The sequence below is a fragment of the Rousettus aegyptiacus genome, unplaced genomic scaffold (assembly GCF_014176215.1).
Source record: "Rousettus aegyptiacus isolate mRouAeg1 unplaced genomic scaffold, mRouAeg1.p scaffold_m13_p_3, whole genome shotgun sequence".
NCBI lineage: Eukaryota > Metazoa > Chordata > Mammalia > Chiroptera > Pteropodidae > Rousettus > Rousettus aegyptiacus.
In genome coordinates, this window is record NW_023416306.1 from 134,443,151 (window position 1) to 134,465,867 (window position 22,717).

Here is a 22,717-nt window from a genome sequence, read left to right on the forward strand (position 1 = left end):
GTTTATTGGTTTCCATAGTCACTTCAAGAGTTGGGGAGAGAAGGAGACAAGCATGAAGCTTATCTAGTATCATTTTTGGAGCAAAGTTTTGTTTTAACATCCTAAAGTTGATTTTTTTATTGGGAGTTTTAGATTTATTCAGGTGGTACATTTCATTTCCAGTAGTCTTTATATAGCGTGAAGTTAAACAATGCTACTGTGTGTGGAACCCTGTATCTTATTCTCAGAACAGTGCAAAGCATTTTTTTTAATTGAGATACCAGAATAGATAATTTTGGTCTTATATTGTTTTTAAAGAAAATCATTCTTTCTCATTTTTCTAGGTAATGTTATACGCGTGTGCATGCACGCGCGCGCGCGCACACACACACACACACACACACACCTCTGAAGTTATCATATCTGTTTTTATAAAACTTAATCATCATCATGGTCCTACAAAGTTAGCTAAGATTGGTGAGCCAAATGCCATAATTTCAGTCTTAGAAAGAATATGGAACACTGGGATTAAAAAAAAAAAAAATCATAAATAAAACAATTTCTCAATTACCCATCATGTTCTTAGTAGCTTTAAATTGCTCTAATAATTAAATTGCATTATGTCTGAATGTACAAATCCAGATTACAATTGTCTTTCCCAGGTGTACATTAAAGAAATTACTTTTTTCCTTTTTGTTTATAGATGAATGTGATGCGTCCATCTGTTAATTGAAAATGTGAGGATTAAAATAATAAAATGTTAGCTCAGAAATTTAGCAAAGGTAAATTTGCTTTATTTCTTGGGTGAGTGACTTCTAGTCATCAACTTTATAGTTCAGGATGTAAAAAGCCTAAGTTACCTAGGAAGCGAAGAGTGACAACCTTGATAGTGAGCTTTGCTCAATTCAGCAGGCTGTCATTGGCCATGTTCCTTACCTAACTCGTGTGAGGTCAGAGGTTGAAAGAGGGAAGATGGAAATAAAATTATTATTCCGTTATAAGTATTCATCCCTGACTTCTATCTGCTGAGTCTGGCGTTTTGTTTTTGTTAACCGCAGTTGTTTCTCATTTTAGCTGGTCTATTTTGTAACTCTGAGTTCTACGTGAGGATCTGTGCCAAGCGTCAGTGACTTACAGCTCTCCGGGCAAATTCAACTTACTGCCTTTGTTTGTAAAGAAGTTTTAAAATGACATAGTGGTATACAAACACGTACGAACAAGTACATGTAAAGCCGAAATCTGAATAAACTGTAGATTGTAGCAGTGTCAGTTTCCTGGTGATGATACTGTGTCGTAGTGCAACCCTTGGGGGGAACTGGATGAAAGATGCACAAAACCTCCCAGTATATATGTAATTTTTTTGACTTCTTGTGAATCAATAAGTATTTTAAAACAAAAAATTAATTTAAAAAAAGAAAGTTTTATTGGACATGGCCATACCCACTTGTTCACATATTGTCTGTGGTAGCTTTAGCACCACAGTGCCAGAGCGGAGTAGTCATGACAGTTGCAGCAGAGACCATATGGCCCACAAAGTGACAAATATTTAGTATCTGGCCCTTTAGAGAAAAAAAAATGCCAACCTCTGATCTATTCCAGTGAAAGCTATATCCGAAACTGAGTACCTTCAATTAATCAACCAGTGTTTACTGAGCATGTTCCATGCTGTTAACCAGGTACAGTGTAACCACTCTGTAATCTTCATAAGAGATGGGCAAAGTAGGAAGCATGATGTTTTATATGGCCATATTATGTGTGACATAATGAAGACGTAAGTTGTACCAAACATATATTTAGAGAATAAGAAGGCTTACCATGTATGAATTTGATGATTCAAACAGTATGTGAAAAGGTCACTTAAAAGTGAGATATCACTGTGGAAAGATGAGCAGCAATTTAGAAATAGAAGGTTACGTGACATGGGTAGTGGTGGAGGGGTGAGGTAGAGGGCAAATAATAGTGGGAATATGTAATTAAAGGTCATATTATGTGACACCCTCCTTTTACATCCATTTCCTTCATTTTATATTCATACATACTTCTGTACAGTGATAACAAGAATAATAGCTAACAGTTTACACTATGTGCCAGTTACTCTTATAAAAACTTACCCATGTTAACTCTTTAAATTCTCACAACAACCCTATGAGGTAGGTAATGTTCTCACTTTACAGGTGAGGAAATGGTGGGATAGAGAAGTTATGTGACTTACCCAAGTTCATAAAGCTAGTAAGTGCCAAAGTCATTATTCAAACCTAAATAATCTGTCTCCAGAGACTAAACTCTTTCCTGCTGTGCCTCTCACTATATCCAGATTAGTTCTGTGTTGCTCCAGATCTAGATGGTGAACCTCACAGGGCAAGGTTTATTCTGCTTATTCTGTCTATCTCGCTTCTCATGCAGTATTAAATAAATGAATGAATTCATAAAAACCACATTCCAAATGTGATTTATTCACTAATTATAAGAGAGCATTTTTTTTCATACTAAGTATCTTAATTTTATTGTAGGGTATAGAAGACCTCCAGATTACTCAGATACAGTTAGCCAGGCTGCTCAAATTTTGAAAAGAAAATAAATCAAAGAAATAGTCTTGCATATGCAAATAATCTTACTTCAGTCTCCTATAACAAGTGTAAGGTACAAGCAAATGATAATTAAGAAAAAGACAGGAAGGCTCTTCCAAGACCCTAAGCCATTAAAAAATAATAGCAACTTAATGGCACACTAAGCCATAGAGCATGTAGGAAGCATACTTGGAAAGTCATCTTGTCAAATCTCATCATGGACTTATGAGGAGATAGACCTGGAGAGTGAAGTGGCATGTTCAAGGACACATTACATTTTAGGAAAAGGTAATTAAGTTCAACAGACATTTTAATCCAAAGCAAGAAAGATTTTCAACTATATTTTGAAAGGATTTTATCCAGAAGGATTACAAATGGGGTTCAGAAGACTTAGGGGGCTTATAGGAAACCATTTCTCAAAAATTCTACTTACTAAAAATGTTACTCTGTTTTAAAATACAAGTCCCTAAAACTTTAACCCATTGTTCAGTTGTTATTGTGGTTTGTTTATAGTATTTTTTTAGATCAAATATAAAAATTTGACATGATTATTATGCTTAACTGAAGTTTTGAAAAATTCTTACTCAAATACTTGACCCTTGGGATCAGAAAGTCAATCTAAATTACGTTTTTTTTTTTTTTTTTTTTTTTTTTTTTTTTACCTCCTGGACATTTTTTTGTACCCAAGCTATTCCTATCCTTGGAAATTATCTTTACGTAAATAAAACCTATACAGACTACATGATGCAATTTAATTAGCCATGCTCATGCAGTGATGGTAATTGTGGTGGTGATGATGGGAAGGAGGCTAACCTTTATTGAGCATTTCCATGTGGCATGTACTGAATCAAGCACACGGATTCATTTAATCTTCACATAACTCCATGAAATATGCGTATTATTATAACTGTCTTCATTTTGCAAATGTGGAAACCAAAGGCGAAGTAACTTAAACTAGCCCAGAGTCTCAGAGCAGGAAGTAGTAAGAGTCAAAATTTGATTAGAATACCAGCTTCTAGTTTCTGGTAATAGCAGGTTAAGTTATTTAGGACAACTCTCCTGCTGAAAAACACTAGTTAAAATATTTTTTAAACCACCTCAAATGCACTGAAGAGCTAAAAAGATGAGCTCTCAGGACAATTTTCAGATAGAATCTCACAACAGAGGGGAAAGCAGAATGTCGGAACACCAAAGCTGCTTATTCCTGAGGCATTTGCCCATACCGCAGCTGTACCTTTAAGGCAACGGTCTCAGAGGAGGTCTTTCTCATATCATGCTGGAAGTCTGAGAGGCTAACTCTCAGTTTAAGAGCAAACAAGAGCTAAAGCTTCTTCTCCTCCCTCAGTCCCAGAGAATAGAGCAGAAGGCTTCTTGGAGCTAGAGAAGCAGTAGTAAAAGCAAATAGGGAAAGTTGTGGCCTTAGACGAACTCTGGCATGGATTTGTACCCTGGGTATTTGTATACATGACCTGAATTAGAAAAGGAGCTTCATGTTAAAAACTAATTTGATGTGGGCACATCAACCTTAGGCCTCAGAGAACCTCTTCAATATTTTTTTTCAAGAGCAAACACTAGCAATTAGTCAAAGAAAACCAGGCATGCATGAAAACAAAGCAGGAGCAGGAGGCAGCAGAAACAGCTGCACACAGATGTCATATCTCAAATTAAAAGTAGCATAGTAGGTCTGAGAAAATCCCAAACAAAACTACTAGATTAAAATTAAAAAGTTAATGTTTGGGTGCATATTGGACATAGCAGAAGAGAGAATTAGTGAACTGGTAGATAGATTGAATTAGAACAGTCTGACTCCAGAACCCTTGTCTAACCAGTGTGCCCTGTTACCCACATAAGAATCTTGCCTACTAAAAAAATGAAAAGCTCCATTGTTTGTGATATATATTTTGATTACATAGTAACCTAAAGTATTCATGCATACTTTCTCTGTTTTTTGAGTAGCCTATTGGAACAGAAATTTCATATCAGAAGAGAGAAGGGACATACCTTGGTATCTTCCTGGTTTTGACAAGTAAACCCTAGGGTATTATGTAATAAATAAAGATAATTCTGGAATGAGTTAACTAAATGTGGATCATGCGTAAGTGCCAAGTCACAGAGGGTAGCTGGAAGGAATGGAGTATGCCCTTTAAGATCTTCTATAAACTTTGCTTTTTATATCATCCCCATGCCCTACTGTTATTGTTAAGAACAGACCAGCGCTTTTTCTCCTTACACTTATACTTCAGTACAAGATGAGAGCTGTGTTTTCCCTATTTTTTAGCTTTCTATAAGTAGTGACAGCTGTCATGTCAGAAAGTAACCTGGCTTTAGCTTTTTAACTGCAGAATGTCCATCACAGATATTCTGTTAGTAGTGTAGTATTTGATGGTTGATTTTGTTTTGTTTCAAAGGGGAGAGGACAGAGCAGGCCACCTTGGCTTCCACTGTGAGAACAGCTTTGAATTTTCCAGCCCCAGGCCATCAAGTCCTGGCTCCACAAATCCAGAATGAATTGGGGCTTATCTTGTGCTTCTGTCAGATTTAGGGGTCTGGGTACATTGTTCCTGAACAATACACTACAACATATCTACCACATGAATTCTTTAGGATAGACCCACAGAGCTGGCTACCTGATTTTGCTGCGCATTCATGCTTAAGCACTACATCACAACAGTAATCTCGTTTTGTTAGCTTATTGCAAGAATAATTTCTCCAGTGAGAGGCTGTCAGAATCTTGTCCTTAAGGAGTTCTCTTATTTGCCACCTGATATCTGTGACCATTATCACTTTTTCTATTTTTTTCTTTTTTAATTTAATTTTTTATGCTTTGTTTTCAGCTTACAGTTTGCATTTGTTTTGGTAGTTTAGTGGGCAAATGTTATGAATGTATTTAATCTTATTGTTGGTCCTGCCAAAATATTGTGCATGTGGGTTCCACTTTTATTTGTTTTGTCTGCACTCTATGTGAAGTGTTGTATATTGATAACTGTCGGGTAGTGGAATGAAGGAAGGAGAGAGGCAGGGGAGAAGAGACAGGGAGGAAGGCAACATTTGGTTATTTCTTTAATAGTTCTAGAGGATTTTAGGATTTTCATGTTTGCTGGAAGTTCTTAATGGATGTGAATGGCAATAGGTGGGGAAATTATATTAGTATAACGCTCCAGGGAACTAAATAATTAGTTCATGCTTAAACCCAACGTGCAGTAAGCATGTTTTCAATGCTTTCATTGAGCACACATTGACTGCATATCAGCTATGTGCCAGGCATGGTGCTAGGTATAAGATGAATAAGATGCTCTCTTTGCCTCTAGGAGATACAGACCAGCAAATGGATTATTACAACACAGTGCAATAAATTAATATGAAAGTTATAAACAACATTTTAATGAAATACAGAGGCAGGAATTAGTAGTTCTCCCTGAGAAGTAAAGGAAGATCTCACCAAAAAAAAAAAAAAAGTGGCCCTTGAACAGGGTCTCTAAAAGAAACATTCACTAAACAGGAGGAAGGTAGGTCATTGCCTCTGTAGGGAACATGGACATGTTTAGTGACTGGGGCTGAGTGTGCCAGGGAATCACCCAGAGAAATTATTTTTTAAAATGAAGATCCCCAGAGCCACCCCAGAGATTCTGATTCAGGAGTTTCATTTGTAATAAGCACCTCGGGCAGGTCTGTGATGGCTAGTCTGAGGACTGCATTTTAAGAAATACTGACTAGATCCATACTGGATTTTGGCTCTTCTGACTCCTAATTCTAGGGGCAGTTTGACACACCGGGAAGAACCCTGATTTTGTAGGCAGGCATGCCTGGGTTTGAATTCAGGCTGAGTTGCTGAACAGTACACTTAATGCTAATTCATAGCTCTAGACTTCAACTAGTTACTTAATCTTACTAACTCAGTTTTTACATCTGTAAAACAAGGGCAGTTTATCTAATTTTGCAAGATTGTTATGAAATATAGAGTATGTAAAGTATCCAGCCATGTCTGGCACATCCTAGGTGATCATTAAATGATAGCTGTTACTATCCTTGTATAATGGCTGCAAACTAAACCTCTCTGTGCCTCATTTTCCTCATCTGTTAAATGGGGATGATAATTGTACCAATCTAATATGGGTATTTATGAATCTAAAATAAGGCATACATGAAAAGCACTTAAAACAAAGCCTGGCACATAGAAATTCTCCAGTAAATGCACACAGTAATGTTGTTAATGATGATGATGGCATTACTCCTCTAACTAGCTGACAAGTTCTTTATGAATCCATCCTAGTACCTATAGAACTAGCAAGAGTTGGATAATGGGTTTATTCATGTATGAACAAGAAATTTGAGAAATAATGGTGTGAAGGATTAGAACATAAAAAGTATTAGAAGATTGGAATGACCATGTCTGTTAGCATCTGGGAGCAATGGTCACATGACACTTGGCCCTTGGGAAGAATTATTCTTGGTAGGAATGGGGTTTTACAAATTAAAAAAATAAATAAAGGAAGGAAAATAAGACAGTCCATCCTTCTATCTCAGGGCAGGGCTTTCTGTAATTTTATGGAAAATAGTCCCAGGAGAAGGCAGCAAGTACATTGGGATAGCTTTGTGGGAACAGGAAGGAGGTTACAAAGTTCTGGGTCTCTGCTAAGCTAAATCCCCAAGATGTAGGACTGGAGTCAACTCACCTGAGGGTATCTGGCCCACACCTTCCACTGGTGTATCTCTTGCTGGTGAACAATGGATACCCACTTACTCCATCTGCAGTGGGCCAGGTTGGCCCTGACCCCGGTTGCTCTCAAGGACTTACACGGGAACTCCTGAAGGATGATGATCATGGCGGTTGCCAGAACTCCAGGGATGATACAAAGAATGTGTCCTGGGGGCAAAGAGGGATCGCTTATGAGGTCAGCCCTGCCCTGACTAGCTCTGAAACACTGAGCAACCATTCTAAACTTCTGTGAGACCTCTTATCCATTTGGTCCTGTGTGCATTCAAAAGACCTCTAGGGAGTACCCTACTGAATGCCAGATCCTGGGGGCACAGAGAGACCAGGCAGCACCACTTCAGTATGAAGTCATTCTGTCGAAGTAGAGAATATGCATGTACTAGCTCTTTAGACTAAGTATTTGCCACACATTTTGACTGAAGGACTAATAGAACCAAGTGGACCTTTCAAATTGTTCCTCGGTTCATATCAACAGAAATTCTGATAAGTGGAATAATATATTGAATAGCAGGCGAATCTGGGCAACGGAAATATGGATGTTCTTTGTACTTGTCTTAATCTTTCAACTTCCCTAAAGTTTGAAATTATTTCCAAATGAAAAGATAGATTAAAAATGAAAGAATCTCTAGTGATCTGGAACCCAAAGTATGAATAAGTGATAACATATAATGTTGTGTAATTTGTCACTCCACGACTAAGATCACTAGATTTGTAAAGGGAAGACCCAGGTTCAAGTCTCAATTCGTTTGTCAGTGTAGGACTTTATCTAAATTATTTCACTAATCTGAGTCTGCATTTTCTTCATCTGTAAAATAAAGATAAAGTTTTCTTCACAGGAACTTTGTAAGGATTCAACGAGGTTACATATATCAATATTACCTGTATAATTTCTGTGTATTATCAACATAATACACACACATATACATAAAAAATTGCTTTGTTCTTCATAAAGGGCTATGCAGATATTGCCAGTTCCTTTTCTTTGCCTTAGCTGAGCTCATCTTAGTGTATATGTTTCCCAGGGTAGCTCACACCAGCTCACAAGCAGCCTTCTGTTTTCTTACAGCCTGAAAGAATTTCAGGAGAGCAGTATGGAATCCACTCTGATGTCTGGAGCTTAGGAATCTCTTTCATGGAGGTATGTTGTCTTTTGTAAATAGGTACTTCTATGCATATCTGCAATAATATGTTCTGTCAGGAAGAATGAATATTTTGAAAAAATTAAACCTCCAGTGTGTTATGTGTATGTGTACACAGAGTCTAAAATCATTACTTTGACATCCTTACATGGCTTGTGAACCAACTATTCTAAAATGCTATTTCTCACACATCACCTGTATAAAACTTAACCTAGAGTGCTTCTTAAAAATACAGGTTCCCAACTCCATCCAAGACCAATTAAGTTCATATCTCTAAGAATCTGTATTATTAACATGTTCCCTGGGTGATCCTTATGTACACGAATCTGGAGAACCTATGCTCTAAAAGAGAGATTTCAGAAAAATTTTGCGTGATGGTAGCCAGGTTGGAATGCCTATATAACTTCCAAAGGTGATTACTTTAAAGAGTACAGCCCTACTCATTTGGATGTATAAGTTCTATATGTTTGTTTCGGAAAAAAACAGCCACCTTGTTCCAATATACTCATATCACATGTCAGGGGAAAAGGTGTGATGATCTAGGGGAGGACAAGGGATATTATGTAAAATTATGTATTTAACATAATGTCTTTACTCTTTATAGCTATATATAGCATGGACTTTATCTTAGTATGCTAACTGTAGCCCCATAGAACTCTGCACTACAGTTTCTATATAGTGACCCATGATCTATAAAAAAAAAATGCATACGATTTATATTAGAAGGCCATTTGGATCAATGTGAATTACCATATTATATTCTGGTTACTCATCAGTGCTTCAAGAATTGTTTTTCACATACATTGATTCAGATAAAGGAGGACTTTTTAAAAAGTAGAAAGGAGCTCATAGATAGAGTTGCAATCAAAATTTTATAACCTTTTTTTTTTTGGTCAAATACTTTTTCTGTGATGCTTGTAATGCATGACTGCATTTGAATTTGTTAGGAACTATCTTCAGACTTCATTCACCCATACTTTGGAAAGAAAGCAACAATAAAGTAGTCAGTGTTTATTAAACCATATTCTTCTGTTTCTTCATAAAAGGAAATCTAAGAGGAAATACGATATGTGTGCATCAGCTGAGAGGTTAGCCATAATGGTAGTAGACACATGCTCCCAACAAAATCCTGAAGGATTTTCGAGTTAGCCTGTTTGAGGGGGAACTAGTGCTTTTGATTTGTAGGGTTCAGGCTTTGCTGTTATATGATTTCCCTTTGCATGTTTCAAATCATTGTTATTGGATATATTTAATAAATGACCCAATAGAGTGTAGAACATTTGATAAGTTACATGATGTAGAGCTAAGAATCCTAGATTAGAAGCGAAAGACCTAGATTTGCCACTGGTTTTCTGGGCATCCCTGTGTGAGCTGCTGTCTCTCACCTTGGGCCTCAGCTTCCTCATCTGTAAAATAATGATCTCTAAGCTCTTTTCCAGACTTAATAGTCAATGGCTCTAAACAGTCTGTTATTGTCCTTAATTTTCTGCAGCAACTCTAGAGTTGTGTGACTTAGACAGTGATATTCCCTAGCATGGCAGAGGTATAGCAAATTGTGAGAGAGCATAACTGATAAGTTTAAGATTTAGAGCACATATAAATATTCCTCATTCATTTCTTCCACATTTATTTTTTATTCATAAATTGAGGTCCTGCTGTGCCTGCTAGGTAGACAGTGGGGATATAGTAGTGAAAGGACACTCTAGTCTTGACTCTCATGGAGTTGCATTTGGTGAGGGGTGGAATGTGAGGAGAAAGACAGAAAACAGAAGGATAACTAAACAGATAACTTGTCAGGTTGTGATAAGTCCTGTGTTTTATACCAAATTCGCTTCGGGTACAAGATAACAAAAAATACGTGATAGAGGAGGAGAGTGAGAGATCTTGAGTCCATGGATGAGAAATTGAGAGTGTTTCAGTAATAAAGAGAACTGAAGGTTCTTCCGGAGGGTAGATATAATGAGAATATTACCTGGAGAGTTTGGGAAGTTAGTGCAAAATAAGCACCTGAAAGTGAAGATTCTTTTTTTTTTTCACCACAGTAAGCTTGGAGTAGATGTGATAAATGCTGTTTAAAATCACTATATATATATAAATGTGAATCTCAATAACATTTTTAAATTCTGAGTAATGAATTGTGTTCTGAAACATAGTCAATGTCTTTTAAGAATTACTTCTCTTCTGTTTATCTTTACTTTTCAAAACAAGACTCCCTTTCTAGTTGTGTGCTCTGAGGAGTCGAAACTTTCATCCATTCAGTAATTATTATTTTAGCACATATCATGTGCTAGGCCTTGGAGAGCAGGGCATTCAAAGCTGTGAAAAGCCTGCCTCTGATAGAGAAGACAGACCCATAAAGCCTGGAACAGTGTCATGAAATCTTTAGTAAAATGTTTTTGAAGGACTCTGAACCACAGTGTGGGTAGGTAGGGCCATTCTCAAGAGTTGACAATTAAGCTGGGTTGGTCTTGAAGGGAGTTTGCTGCTGGGTGAAAGGAGGAAAAAATAGAGGAGCCCCTTCCCATCCCCTAGCACACTCTAAAGTGGATCTCTGTAAACCCTTCAGGAGAGATTATATATCAAAATATGAAAACTCTCAGCTAGGCCATTTCACTACCTGTTTGTGTGAATACCTTCCTCCAAGGTTGTGACTCAACCAGTTTATTCCCCTAGGATGCTAGGGGTAAAGAAACAAATGAGATAAAATTTAGGTAACTGAGCAAAGGAAGTCCTGAAATTACACAAAAATCAAATAGAGACAAAATGGGAACTAGAATTTTCTACCTCCTCCTAGCACCCCCTGCCCCGTAAACTCCTGATTCATCCCTGAGGTTTGGTGATGCAGGAATCATGCGGTTGCCATCATTGTTTTTAACTCCTAAAATAATGTGCTTATCTCACCCTTGCTTGCCTGCTGCATGCTGCCCCTTCCCTTGTTAATGTGCTGTCACTGTCCCCATGGGGAGTCATAAGAGGCCTCTCGCCACATTCTTTCATGAAAGATGATGCGACATGCCACTAAAATGTGCCATTTAAAAAGTCATAGACAGGTACATTTGTGCCTTAAGCAAAGAATCTTTAATATCAGACTACCTTTTATCTAGGGACAAAACTGCCCCCTTCTCAGTTCAGCATCCCTCTGTGGGATAAAGTGGGTCTCTTCCAGAATCTTGTCAGCTGCCTATAATATTTGGAGGTGGCAGAAGTAATATAAAGGTGGAAATATCCCTTAAGGGAAAAAATGAGATTATTCAGCTTGACTAGAACACAGCAATTTTACTAAATGGAAAGCATTTGTCCCCTTTCTGTGTTTTTGGTTTATGGTTTTCAATTCATATCTTTAAATGTCTTGTTCTTATATGGATTAGTATGGAACCAAATAAAGATCACTGCCATATGTAGGCATTGAGTGGGCTCACTTCATAATGAGGAAACCAACCCATATGAAAATGCACTTCCCCATTGAGCCTTCATAACAGAAATCAGTAGGAAAAAGCAAAGAAAAGAAAAAAGCAAGACTCATTAATAAGGGTACAAATTTCCTAAACTAGGATAAACTGGGAATAATAATCCTGCCCTCAGAATATTTGTTTGAACTCTTCTAGAAAGCTTGTAATGGTTCAGTTGGCTGGGTCTGTTCCCTCTGGTGGTTGCTATTCAAGACGTCAGAGTGAAACTTTAAAATTAAAAAGAGTGTGGTACATAATAAGGGCTTTTCTTTTCTTTTTTTTTTTTTTCTTACCAAGTTTGATGATTTTATTTCATCCTTAAGGGTGGGGAGTAACTAAAACATTGTAGGGCACAATTTCTTAATTTCACAGGCTGCTCAGTGCTTATCTCTTCTCCCACATAATAGCTTGAAGAGAAAGTCCCACTGTTGTTTTTCACTAATTAGTTACTCCATTTATATTTTTGTGTCATTTGAGTCACAATATAAAACTGTAGGTGAGAGGTAAACAGTCATATTTGCAAAAGCTGGATTTTCAGTTGGCCCTTCTTGGGTCAAGATAAGTCCACATACACCCTCCTCCTTGCATTTGCAGTACCCACGACGATGCATATGCATTTAAAAAGGCACCAGGCCAGTCTTGTAATATTCTTATTCTCACAGAGTTTGCACTACAAGTATAGGTTCTAGTTTGTGGTTCTATCTGGTGGGTTATTAATCTTAGTAAGGTTGTGGTAAATAATCTTCTGACAGGCTTTTCTGCAGGAGTCTTACTGAAAGCCCCATGTTTAGCGCATGCATTTTGCTCTTTTCACTTGGGTCCTTACTCTTTCTGCCTTTGTTTGCCTCCTCTCTCTGCCAGTCTCTTGAGTCCGAGGCATAGAACAATCTGGCTCAATGTGTTGGGTAATTGGAGTGTCATCTGGTCCTCAGAGACCCCTCTTCAGCACGATCACTGTTTTATTGAAGTGGTTTGAATGATGTGTTAAATGATGAAAGTAAAGTCCATGACTTAGAAAAAATGTCTCTAGATAGGTGAAGAACATATTCAGAGAGCCGCACAAGGTCAGCGTCATCAAAGTAACACCATCTTCTGAAGATTTTTATGGGTGCTATTGTTTTAACAAAGAGAGTTTTTCTTGTGAGTTTTAGAATTACCTTTACCAAGTTAAAAACAAATACATAGGATAAATACTATGCTGTTTGCTCTACATGGACTTTCATTTTTCTTCATTGCCCCAAGATTTAAATATCTGTCCTTCATTACTCTGATTCTGATTTCTCCAGCTGGAAAGTAATAACTTCTTCTGACCTTCATCTACATCTTGATTGTGGCATGTGGATTTTCCACTTTGTATTATAATGTCATAGGTTCCTTATGATAGGATTCAAGTTGATTCCCCTACTCTCTCTAGCACAATTCCACTGCTCTATCGGGTATTCAAGAAATCTTTTTGCTCAGTTTTTTCATACTTTTACAATGGATTTAAAGTAGATTCTGAAAATAAAGATCAGAGTTTAAAGTTCAAATGGAGCCCTTAACATAAGTGCTTGTAAATGTTTGCTGAATAGATCACAAATTTTTTGCATTTGAAGGACTTTCTGTTTGCCAGAGTATCAGAACTAGATTCAAATGTCACCTCTACCAGTATAAACCATACATTCTTAGATAAGTCATTTAATCTCTCCGGGCCTGTTTCCTTATCTTTAGATGGAAGCTCTGCTTCAGAGCTTCTGGACAAAGGTCACAATGAGAAAATTAAGCTATTATCTCCTCCTTTTAAAAGTTATTATCTTTTGAAATGTTTTTACTTGGTTCAAAAAGGCTAGTAATTTGGTGACAGCATGGAATATGTACTTTAGCTGCTACTCTCACCTCAGACTCCACTAAGAATAACCGTAAAAGGATTTTCTTAAGGCATAAGATAGAAACATGAAAGGGAAAGGAGATAAGAGCAACCAAATTTTGAAGGTGGGAAAGCAAATGGACAACAATGAACAGCCAACTTAGAGCTGAGAACGCTGAAATCTTAAGCCAGCAGTAAAGAAAGTAAGAAGCACCCTGATTTACTGCAAAACACCCAAAAGGCTAAGGAAATGGTGGTACCAGATACCTGGACCTAGGAGCGAAAGTGGGACCAAAGAGAAGAGAATTATTTTAAAGTCTGTTTGACAAGCAGTTAAGCTAATTGACTCACAGATTCTTTCCCTAACTCAGCACAGCAGACAGTTGCCCTCCCTAACCCTAATACAAGACTGGGTAGAGAGTTTTTGGAAAGAATAAAGCACGTGATACCTGGCACTGTAGAAGACCGCGTCTCATTACTGAGTCCAGAGGCATTGAGTGAAAGTTCGGATTTTGAATGTTGAGACCTCCCAGGCTTCCTAGGACACTGACAACCAAGAAAGCCTCTCAGGCAAGAGATTGGAAGAGACTTTCTCTAGGGAAATCTGACCAATAAGGCTTAAAGATCCAGGCATTGGGGGTTCCCCAAGGAAACAGCCCACTCAGATCATGTTATCTCAGTCAGCAGGCTCCACAATGAGCACAATGCTTCCAGTCAGATTTTTAGTGCCTTACTCTTAAGATATTTGAGGAAGGCCTTTATGGTGAGAACCGAGACCTAAAATAAAGTAAAAAAAAAAAAAAAAAAAAGTAACTTGGAGGGCCTTGGGGAGACAAATTCAAATGAACTACTCTCAGAGAGGTAAGAGAAAATATTGCATCCGGGAAACAAGAACAGGCTGCTATAACAAAGGAATTTTCAAAGAGCAATACCAAATAGAGAAATGAAAATTAGGGACCTAGGTCAGGAATTCTAACATATGGAAAACAAGAATAGAGAAAACAGAGGAGAGGAAACCACCAAGAAAAATCTTTTTGTTTTAATTTTATAACGAGAAATATTTACATGTCATTTGAGATTGCTATCATAGTATTCCTTCAGCAAAAACAAAAAACAAAACCTATTTTTTTCCTAAATGACCTATATTAATGGTTTGGCCCAGAAAAAGTGAGATTTTATTGGAGAATAGTAATTTTTTAAAATTTTTCTATAGATATTTATAATAGAATTTTTCCTAAGGAAAATTTAGCATAAAAAGTACATAGTTGAATATAACTACCTTATCTTATGGAAATATTAAAAGCCGTGAATATATCTCTTCTTTTTCTATTTGCCTTTACATATGTTGTTTAATAGGTGCCAGATAAGACTCATTAGATACCAAGAAAATGAAGTGTGATCTTCTACATTTACAAGCAAACAAAGAGGTGTGAAATGAAAATAAAGGTATTAAAAGTAGCAGGGATCACCCAGCCCAGTACACGTGACAGAATCTTCTGAAGAATTTTGATGAAGAGTATATAAATCTTTCGATGATATCATTTCCATATTCAAGGGCTGTCATTTTAATTCTTGAACTGTTAAAGCGCTCAGACTTTGGATTAGCCACATACGTTGGCACCACCACCTAACAATCAGTGTGATCTTGGCCAAGTCGTTTGGCCACTCCCAACTGTCAGTTTCTTACCTGTAAAATGAAGATAACATTAGAATTCATTCATTTCTTCAATACTTATTGGGCACCTTTTTTGTGCCAAACACTTTAAGTCCTGAGGATACAGTGATAAATAAAATAGGCATGTTTCCTTTTCTTGTTGAACCTACAAGAATATAATGAAGGCGGTAGATGATGATAATAGCAATGAAGGAGGTAGATGATAATAATAGTAAACACATATTTTTTTGAAAGTAGGCACTTTCAATATTCTCAGCTCTTTTATAAACCCTTTCATTTAACATTAACAACCCCATGAAGTTACTTTGAGAAGTAAGCTTCTCTTTGAAATAACACCCTCATTTATGTATTGGGTGTTACCAGATGACAAGAATTATGAAACATTACCTAGACTTGGTTCCTGCTTCTAAATATACAGGAGAACCCATTCCCCAACCGATACCCCCCCCCATACACACCACATACATACACACACAACACACCCAGAGACACAGCTGTCTCTAGTGGTCTACAGCTGCGGCTTTGTTTGCCTTTCTAGCCCTTGGTGATTGTGAACCTGGGCTGAGGGGTGACGGATGGCTTTGGATGCCCTATGAGCAGCTGCTATCAGACTGTCTAGACCATAAAAACTTGGCATTTGGTATGATCCACTTAAATACTGATACTTTTCTCCTCTTCCTTTTTACAATTATTGTCACGCACATGAGTGGAAGTTGGATCTTATTATTAGTCTGCTGCTCCATCTAGTGAAACATCTTACCTGTTGATCCGAAGTTTATACTGAAAACCATCAGAAGCAAAAGGATCAGAGTTGAAAGCACCCAAACACCAAGGAAATTACAGTGGAAGGGTGCATAGGAAAGTGAGCAGGAGTGTGATTCTAGAGTCCTGGTCATGGGCCTCCTCGTCGTTGAAGAATGTTTAGGAAAGAACATGTAACAGTTGCTGCCATTCATTCCTCTGTTCTTACGCCCCTTTCTGTAATTAACTTGATTTTTTCCATTGTCCTTTTTTTTTTTTTTGGTCTAAAATTTTTTGTAACTTATTGCAAGAGGGAGCTGTTTAAATGACCTTTGGCATATGATGGATTGACTAGTTCAGCCCTTTGCAAGGTTTGTGAAGGGATCCAGCTGTCTCAGATTACCATGCTTAAATGTGCATTTTCCAAGGTTGTCAGTGATTGTAGTGAATGTGAAACTGGCGGACAAAGTGAAGCGTTTCCCACTGAATGAGGCATTGTCGAGCTTGCTTTGTGTTCAGAACTGTCGTGAACAACCATGAGATGGACAAAACAAGATGGAACAGGTGCTAGCAGTCCCAGCTAACCATTTTATTATTTTGATGGATTTCAGACCGATTTTTAAAGTTTTTCCAACAGCAGCACATGTCCAAATTGTGTATGCACACAAACACACATAATTTGGTCTTTTAAAAAAAAAAACCATTAAATCGGCAAAGTCTTGATATGAAGAATAAAGAAGTAAAGAGAAGACAAAGCAAGCATTTGACAACCCATATTCAGATGTTTGAAGGATTGTCAGCAGAGAAGAGGCAAGCTGCTGCCTTATGACTGGCAGGCTGAACTTTGTGAAGCTAACAAAAAAAAATCTCATGGTTTTCTATTCAGTATAAAGACAAACTTTCCAGTGGATAGACCCCTACACCCTTCCTCTTCAACAGTGGAATCATTGCCTTTAAGAGTAAAGTGCCCCAACTCTTGGGAGCATTTAAGTAGTGACTGAATAACCACTTGTCCTGGAGCTTTTTGTTTTGTTTTCATGGAAAGAAAAAAAAGTGCTTTTTAGAAGAGACAGGTGTAAGGTTTGACAAGATACATTTTTTTTTCCATTAGTCACTCAGAAAATTTTTGTCAAGTGCCTGTTATGTGGCAGCACTGTGCTAGTCACTGGGGGACATTGCCGGTCACTTGGGGAATGAATCTGACAAAATCCCTGCTTTCATGGAGCCTACATTTTAAAGAAGGGTACTTGTTAGAAATAAACAGTGTTATATCATCATGGTAACTGAGCAGTGTGAAGTTACTTTTGAATCGGGATCTAAAAGATAAGAAGGGGCCAGTCTGCTAGTGATACCTGTCAACTCTTGTTTGAGTGTGATAATTTAGGGAAGCACTGCTCCTATCTTTGAGATATCTAGTGATAAAAACCACTGCTCCTAGAATTCTGTCAATACTCAAATCTATCGACCTATATTGGCTTTAAAAATCCTCTCAAAGATCTTACAGACCATATTACATACTTTGGTTCTGAACTGAATAATAATAACTTTACCATTTCCATAGCATTTATTTAGAAACTCTTTTACACACCTTATATTGTATTTAGAGACCAAAATATTTCTTAACTAGAAGAGAGACTTTAGAACTTGTTAATCAGATTCCTCCTCTTACCAATGAAGAAGCCCAGTCCGGAGGCAGGAGGGAATGTGCCCACAGCACAGAGCCAGCACTGTGCAGGGGAGCCTGGAATCTGGGACTTCTCACATGAAGTCTAGCGCTCTTTCCTCTTATTCCCAGCTGTTAACATCTTGCTCAGTACCATTCTGACAAGAAGGGCAATAACATAACACATTATGTATACATAACACTTAAAGCCATTTGATATTCGTTATCTCATGTAAGCTTCTCCCCGCAATGATGGGACATGACTGAAAAGTCAGTAATTTAAGGCACCCAGGATTGCTCCACTGTATAACATCAGTGTTCTCATATGGCAGATAAGGAAACTGAGATCCAGAGAAATTAAAGGACTTTTTCAGGAAAGTCTAAGTGACTAGACCAGATAGCAGAAGTCATGCATCCTCACTTTGGATTAAAGTCTACTTCTTCCATTATGTTATAGAAAAGTAGATCAAGTAGTTTGAAAAAAAAAAAAAAAGATGAATGATAAATATAAATGAGCAGGAAGTTAGAGAAAGGAAAAGACTAGTTTATTGTGACTCTGCTCATTAGTCAAGACTGCTTTTCACAGGATTACTACCTATACTATCCCTATAGCTGGTTCAGTTTACCATATTTTGAAATGTAGAATCGCCATTGTTTTTCAGAAACTAAGGCCTAGTTTATTTAAAAAAAAAAAAAAAAGAAAAAAACACAAAAATCAACCTAATCTCTAGTACTTCTGCTGTAATAGGAAACGGGTACATAAAAACACATCTAATCAGTAAACATTATGTAGTGCTACCCTGTGCTGGCAGTAAAGATATAAACGTTGCCCTCGGGAGCTCCTTGACTAGGGAGAAAGGAAAGGAAACATGCAATGGAAATGCATAGGACTGGGCAGATGAGAGGGAGGGCTGACATCAGTGTCTTTCTTCTCTCTCTCTCTCACGCGTGCGCGCACGCACCAGAAGTATGAGAACATTACCTGATTATACTCCCTTGATTTTGAAATGTCTAGAAAAAGAAGCGTAGACTGGGTTACGCTGTGGAGACATCTTTCCTCTACCCCCTCAAGCCAGGTATCTAGGGACTGTTATGATTAAAGTTATCCACTGTCAAGACACAGGTCAGCATCACATAAACATTGAAAGGGTATCAATTCTTACGATAAAGATCAAAATGGTTATTAAGCACATGAGATGGATTTGGGGATGGTTAACACTAATCTTTTTCCTTCTTGCAACCCTTTAGTCTTTAATAAGAAATAAGCCTCCTAAATTAATCATAATGCCTAAATATCTGACAGTGAGGGTCTTGCCAGTTAAGACAGCCTATCAACCACTTATACTGAAGAGTTTTGTATAGTATGTTCATTAAATTATTGCAGCTTAGAAACAGTCAAACCGTGCACCTCCATGCTCTAGGAGACATCATCATCAGGGAGTTATCATAATCAACAAATTCTTGGTGTCAACCTACTGCAGAATACTATTTCTGCTGTCATGGAGAATATATAAAAGTTTATGACTTAAGAGCTTGCCCTTCAACAAGTTAGAGACACAGGAAGATGTAAAACACTAGGAACTGTCACCAGGTGTAGGATGTCATACACTGTTCAGTGAATGGTATAGACAGGGAGTGGTGTGAATTGTCTTCAAAATCATCTTCTGGGACTGATTCCCAACAGAAGAGGAACAATTTGAACTAAGTCCTGAAAAGATAGGTAGCTTGGAGTCCCATTTATTCATCTGTTACACCATCTCAGATTCCAGATAGGAAGACTACCCTCAGTATTGTATTTTGAGTTGTGCAAAAATTTGAAGAATTTTAATTTTTTTTCTGTTAGAAAAGTAGGATGTTTTTATCTGTCATGACTGAACTTTGTCTCATTTTAATTCAGAGCTTCTTACTGAATTTCTTCTAAATGCACAGAACACCATGAAAAAGGGACCTTTGTAGTTGTTTTTAAGTGACTTTTAGACTTTTAGTTTTATAAGCAAATATTTTAATTAGTATTGCTCGGAGTAGAGCCACTAATGGAAATCAACTCAGAATGATTAGAGTGTCTTCAAAGCTTTTGACAAAGTGGGCCTCTTTAAATGGAGGGGTTTTTTTCTTTCTTTTTTTAAAAATTAATTAGCCACTTCATATTTACTATCACCTAGTTGAAATTATATATCGCATTTAAACCATAGTATTGAACCAAAAATTATTCAGTCAGAGTTTTTGGTCTAATGTAGTATATAGAGTGATATACACACACATACATACAAACACACATATACATATATACACATATGCATGTATATACATATACATATGTAGCTGTTTTTAAAGGAAAAAAAGAAAACAATGCAAATGAAATAGGAGAGGAAGGAGAATTGTGTTTGGGGACAGCAGGATTAGACCAAGCAATGTTTAAAGATTCAAACAATAGCATTTAGCATGAAATCTACTTTTTATCATCCTTACCCAGCCATCAGAATGAAGAAAGACAGTGTCCAGCTGTAGCAGTAGTTTGGTAGCAGGAGAATTAGAAGTAAAGGTACCAGTGCCTGAGGGGTGGGTCATGAATTAATAATTGCTGTGTGGCGGATGAGCCCCGTCAGAAGAGCTGAAAATGAGGAAGTTGCCGTGCAGAGCGCTATCAATCACTCAGTGACCATAACTTCCAGTAATTAGTGTATTTTATGGGCCTTTGCTTCAGTGGCTCGAAAGCACATATGCTCCAGTCACAGCTAAACTTTGCCAGAGTAATATTCCAGGATGATTTATCCTCCTGCTGCACTGGGATATAACCCTATATTAGGTGAAGATTGTGAACTAAGCTGCAATAAAGTGTAAGTTTAGGTACAGTTTGCCCAGGTTGAGACCTCAATGTATCATGCTTTTCAGCATTCATGGTTAGGCTATAGCAAGCAATCATTTTTAACAGTGAAACAAATAAAGCAATTAAAGGAACAGCTTAGGATATTGTATGTGTGAATTACTGTTGCCCTCTCCCCCATTTAAGTGTCCACTGTAATAAGCCCATTGCTGATTTAAAAAAAAAAAAAAAACTATTAGAAACATTTATTTGTAATGCTGTCTTTTCACTGTTATTATTTGTAATCTGTGAGATAGAATGCAGGACCTTCTAAATGATGGAGAATTACTTGATTTATTTCATTATGCCACTGTGTTTAGGGTCCTTAAGTTAAATAAATTTTCTTTTTGTCAGTGGACTCTGGTGAGGACAAGTAGTTCTTTTTTAAATATTAGCACATGCTAAGAAGCACTCCTGATTGGAACCTCACATTTAGGCTCCTTCCACTCAAAGAAAAAGTTATTTGCGAGCTCTCGGGAGCACTTGGTGCTTTTTGCACCCACTGCACTAGAAGTCTCTGGGGCCTTTGTGGCCAGGGTCCTTTGCCATTGCCAAAATATCTGTAGAGCCCAGAGTTCCTAGTAATTTAACAAGCTTTGCCACCAACCTGTAGTATGACCTTGGGCAAATTAATTAAGCTTCTGGTGCCTCCACTGGGCCATAATTCTGTTTGTGTTAAAGAAATCCTGAGAGCTTATAGGAAAGTGTTATGTGAAAAGAAGTATAAATTGAATAAGAGAAGGACATGCATGGTTTCACTGTGTTCTTTTCAGAGTGAAATGTTTCTACACCGCTTTTTATGATGATGTCCTTGATTTTTTTAAAATAGAAACCAGTAATAAGCTAATTTCACCAAGCATGGGTGGAAAGGTGTACACAGTTTGATGCTTTTGTTATATTTATTATCCCATCTTTAATTTGCAACGTATTATAATATCATACAAGTTAAAACAATAATAGTAAAACAAACTAATTGTCTTTAATTAAAGCGAATTAGGTTTTGACTTTAATATATTTGATGTAGTGAGGACTGATAACGTGGAAGGTCCCAAAGGTTATTAGGGCATATTTCTGTTGGGCCTGATGGTGTTAGTAATAACCCTCTTCCTCATAGTTCTAGACATGAACAAATATGTCACTTCATCAGTCTCTGTTACTCGCACTTATGCCCCTCCACAGGGGTTGCAGATTCCACAAGTTATCAGCTAATGGCGTTATACATTAAAAATTGAAGCTTTCCTCACTCCGAGGCCTTTCAAGGCTTTGTTCTTAAGCCCTAGACACTTTGGAGTGCAGCTGCAAACTATAGGCAGAAGATTAAATTAATTTGTAACTCTTTTTTTTTTTTTTGGGTCCTGCGTTACTAAATCCTCCACATTTAATTGAAACCCTACTTCAAGACGCTTTGTGTTTCTGTGTTCTTTGTTGTCAGTTTAACCTCCGAAGCACTTTAACACTGGTAAATTGCTGTTATATCCTTTGGATTGTTTTTAAACCTTTCAGTAAGAGGACAGTGAAATTGATACATGGAAAGAAAAGTAAAATCTTAGGGTAGATTTTGAGGTATTTAATATTTATTATGGTTCTTCACCAGCATAGTTTCACATGATTTAAACTCTCTCTCTAGGACTGTGTAAATTGGTCTTGGGATGAAGTCTCACCTAGGGAATTTTATGTAATCTGGTAGTTAAGTCTGATTTTTTAAAGTTTCCCTGTGTCTGAATGTTCCAAAGTGGCTACTGCATTTCTAGAAAATGAAGGTTTAACTGCAGTGCACAGTCTAAATGCAAAATCCGTAGATGGCAGTTTAATTGTGTAAAATGTATACAAGGTAATTAAGAACAAATTTTGGAACATTTCAGACTATAAAGTCCTCCTTCGGCTAGATGACTGGCTATATTGAAAATGCTTATTTTCAATTTGCAGTTATGCCGAGAAACATACGATATGCCTAAATTAAGAGTAAAAAAAATCCTGTGCTCTTCGGCATAACTGTAAATTTGAAACTACTCCCACATTGTTGATATTCTAAGTGGGAGACTTGATCACCAAAAACATATCCTGAATTTGTGTCCTGAATT

General features: G+C 37.3%; 1 protein-coding gene across 4 annotated transcripts in view; it reads left to right on the forward strand.

Annotated features, from left to right (window-relative positions):
* The window catches only part of MAP2K5 (mitogen-activated protein kinase kinase 5), a 233,478-nt gene that overhangs the window by 130,148 nt on the left and 80,613 nt on the right, over positions 1–22,717 (forward strand). For all 4 annotated transcript variants that reach the window (XM_036218037.1, XM_016140982.2, XM_016140980.2 and 1 more), the window contains exon 16: positions 8,327–8,398. In XM_036218037.1, the coding sequence (XP_036073930.1) occupies positions 8,327–8,398 (72 nt within the window). The remainder of the gene's footprint in view (positions 1–8,326; positions 8,399–22,717) is intronic.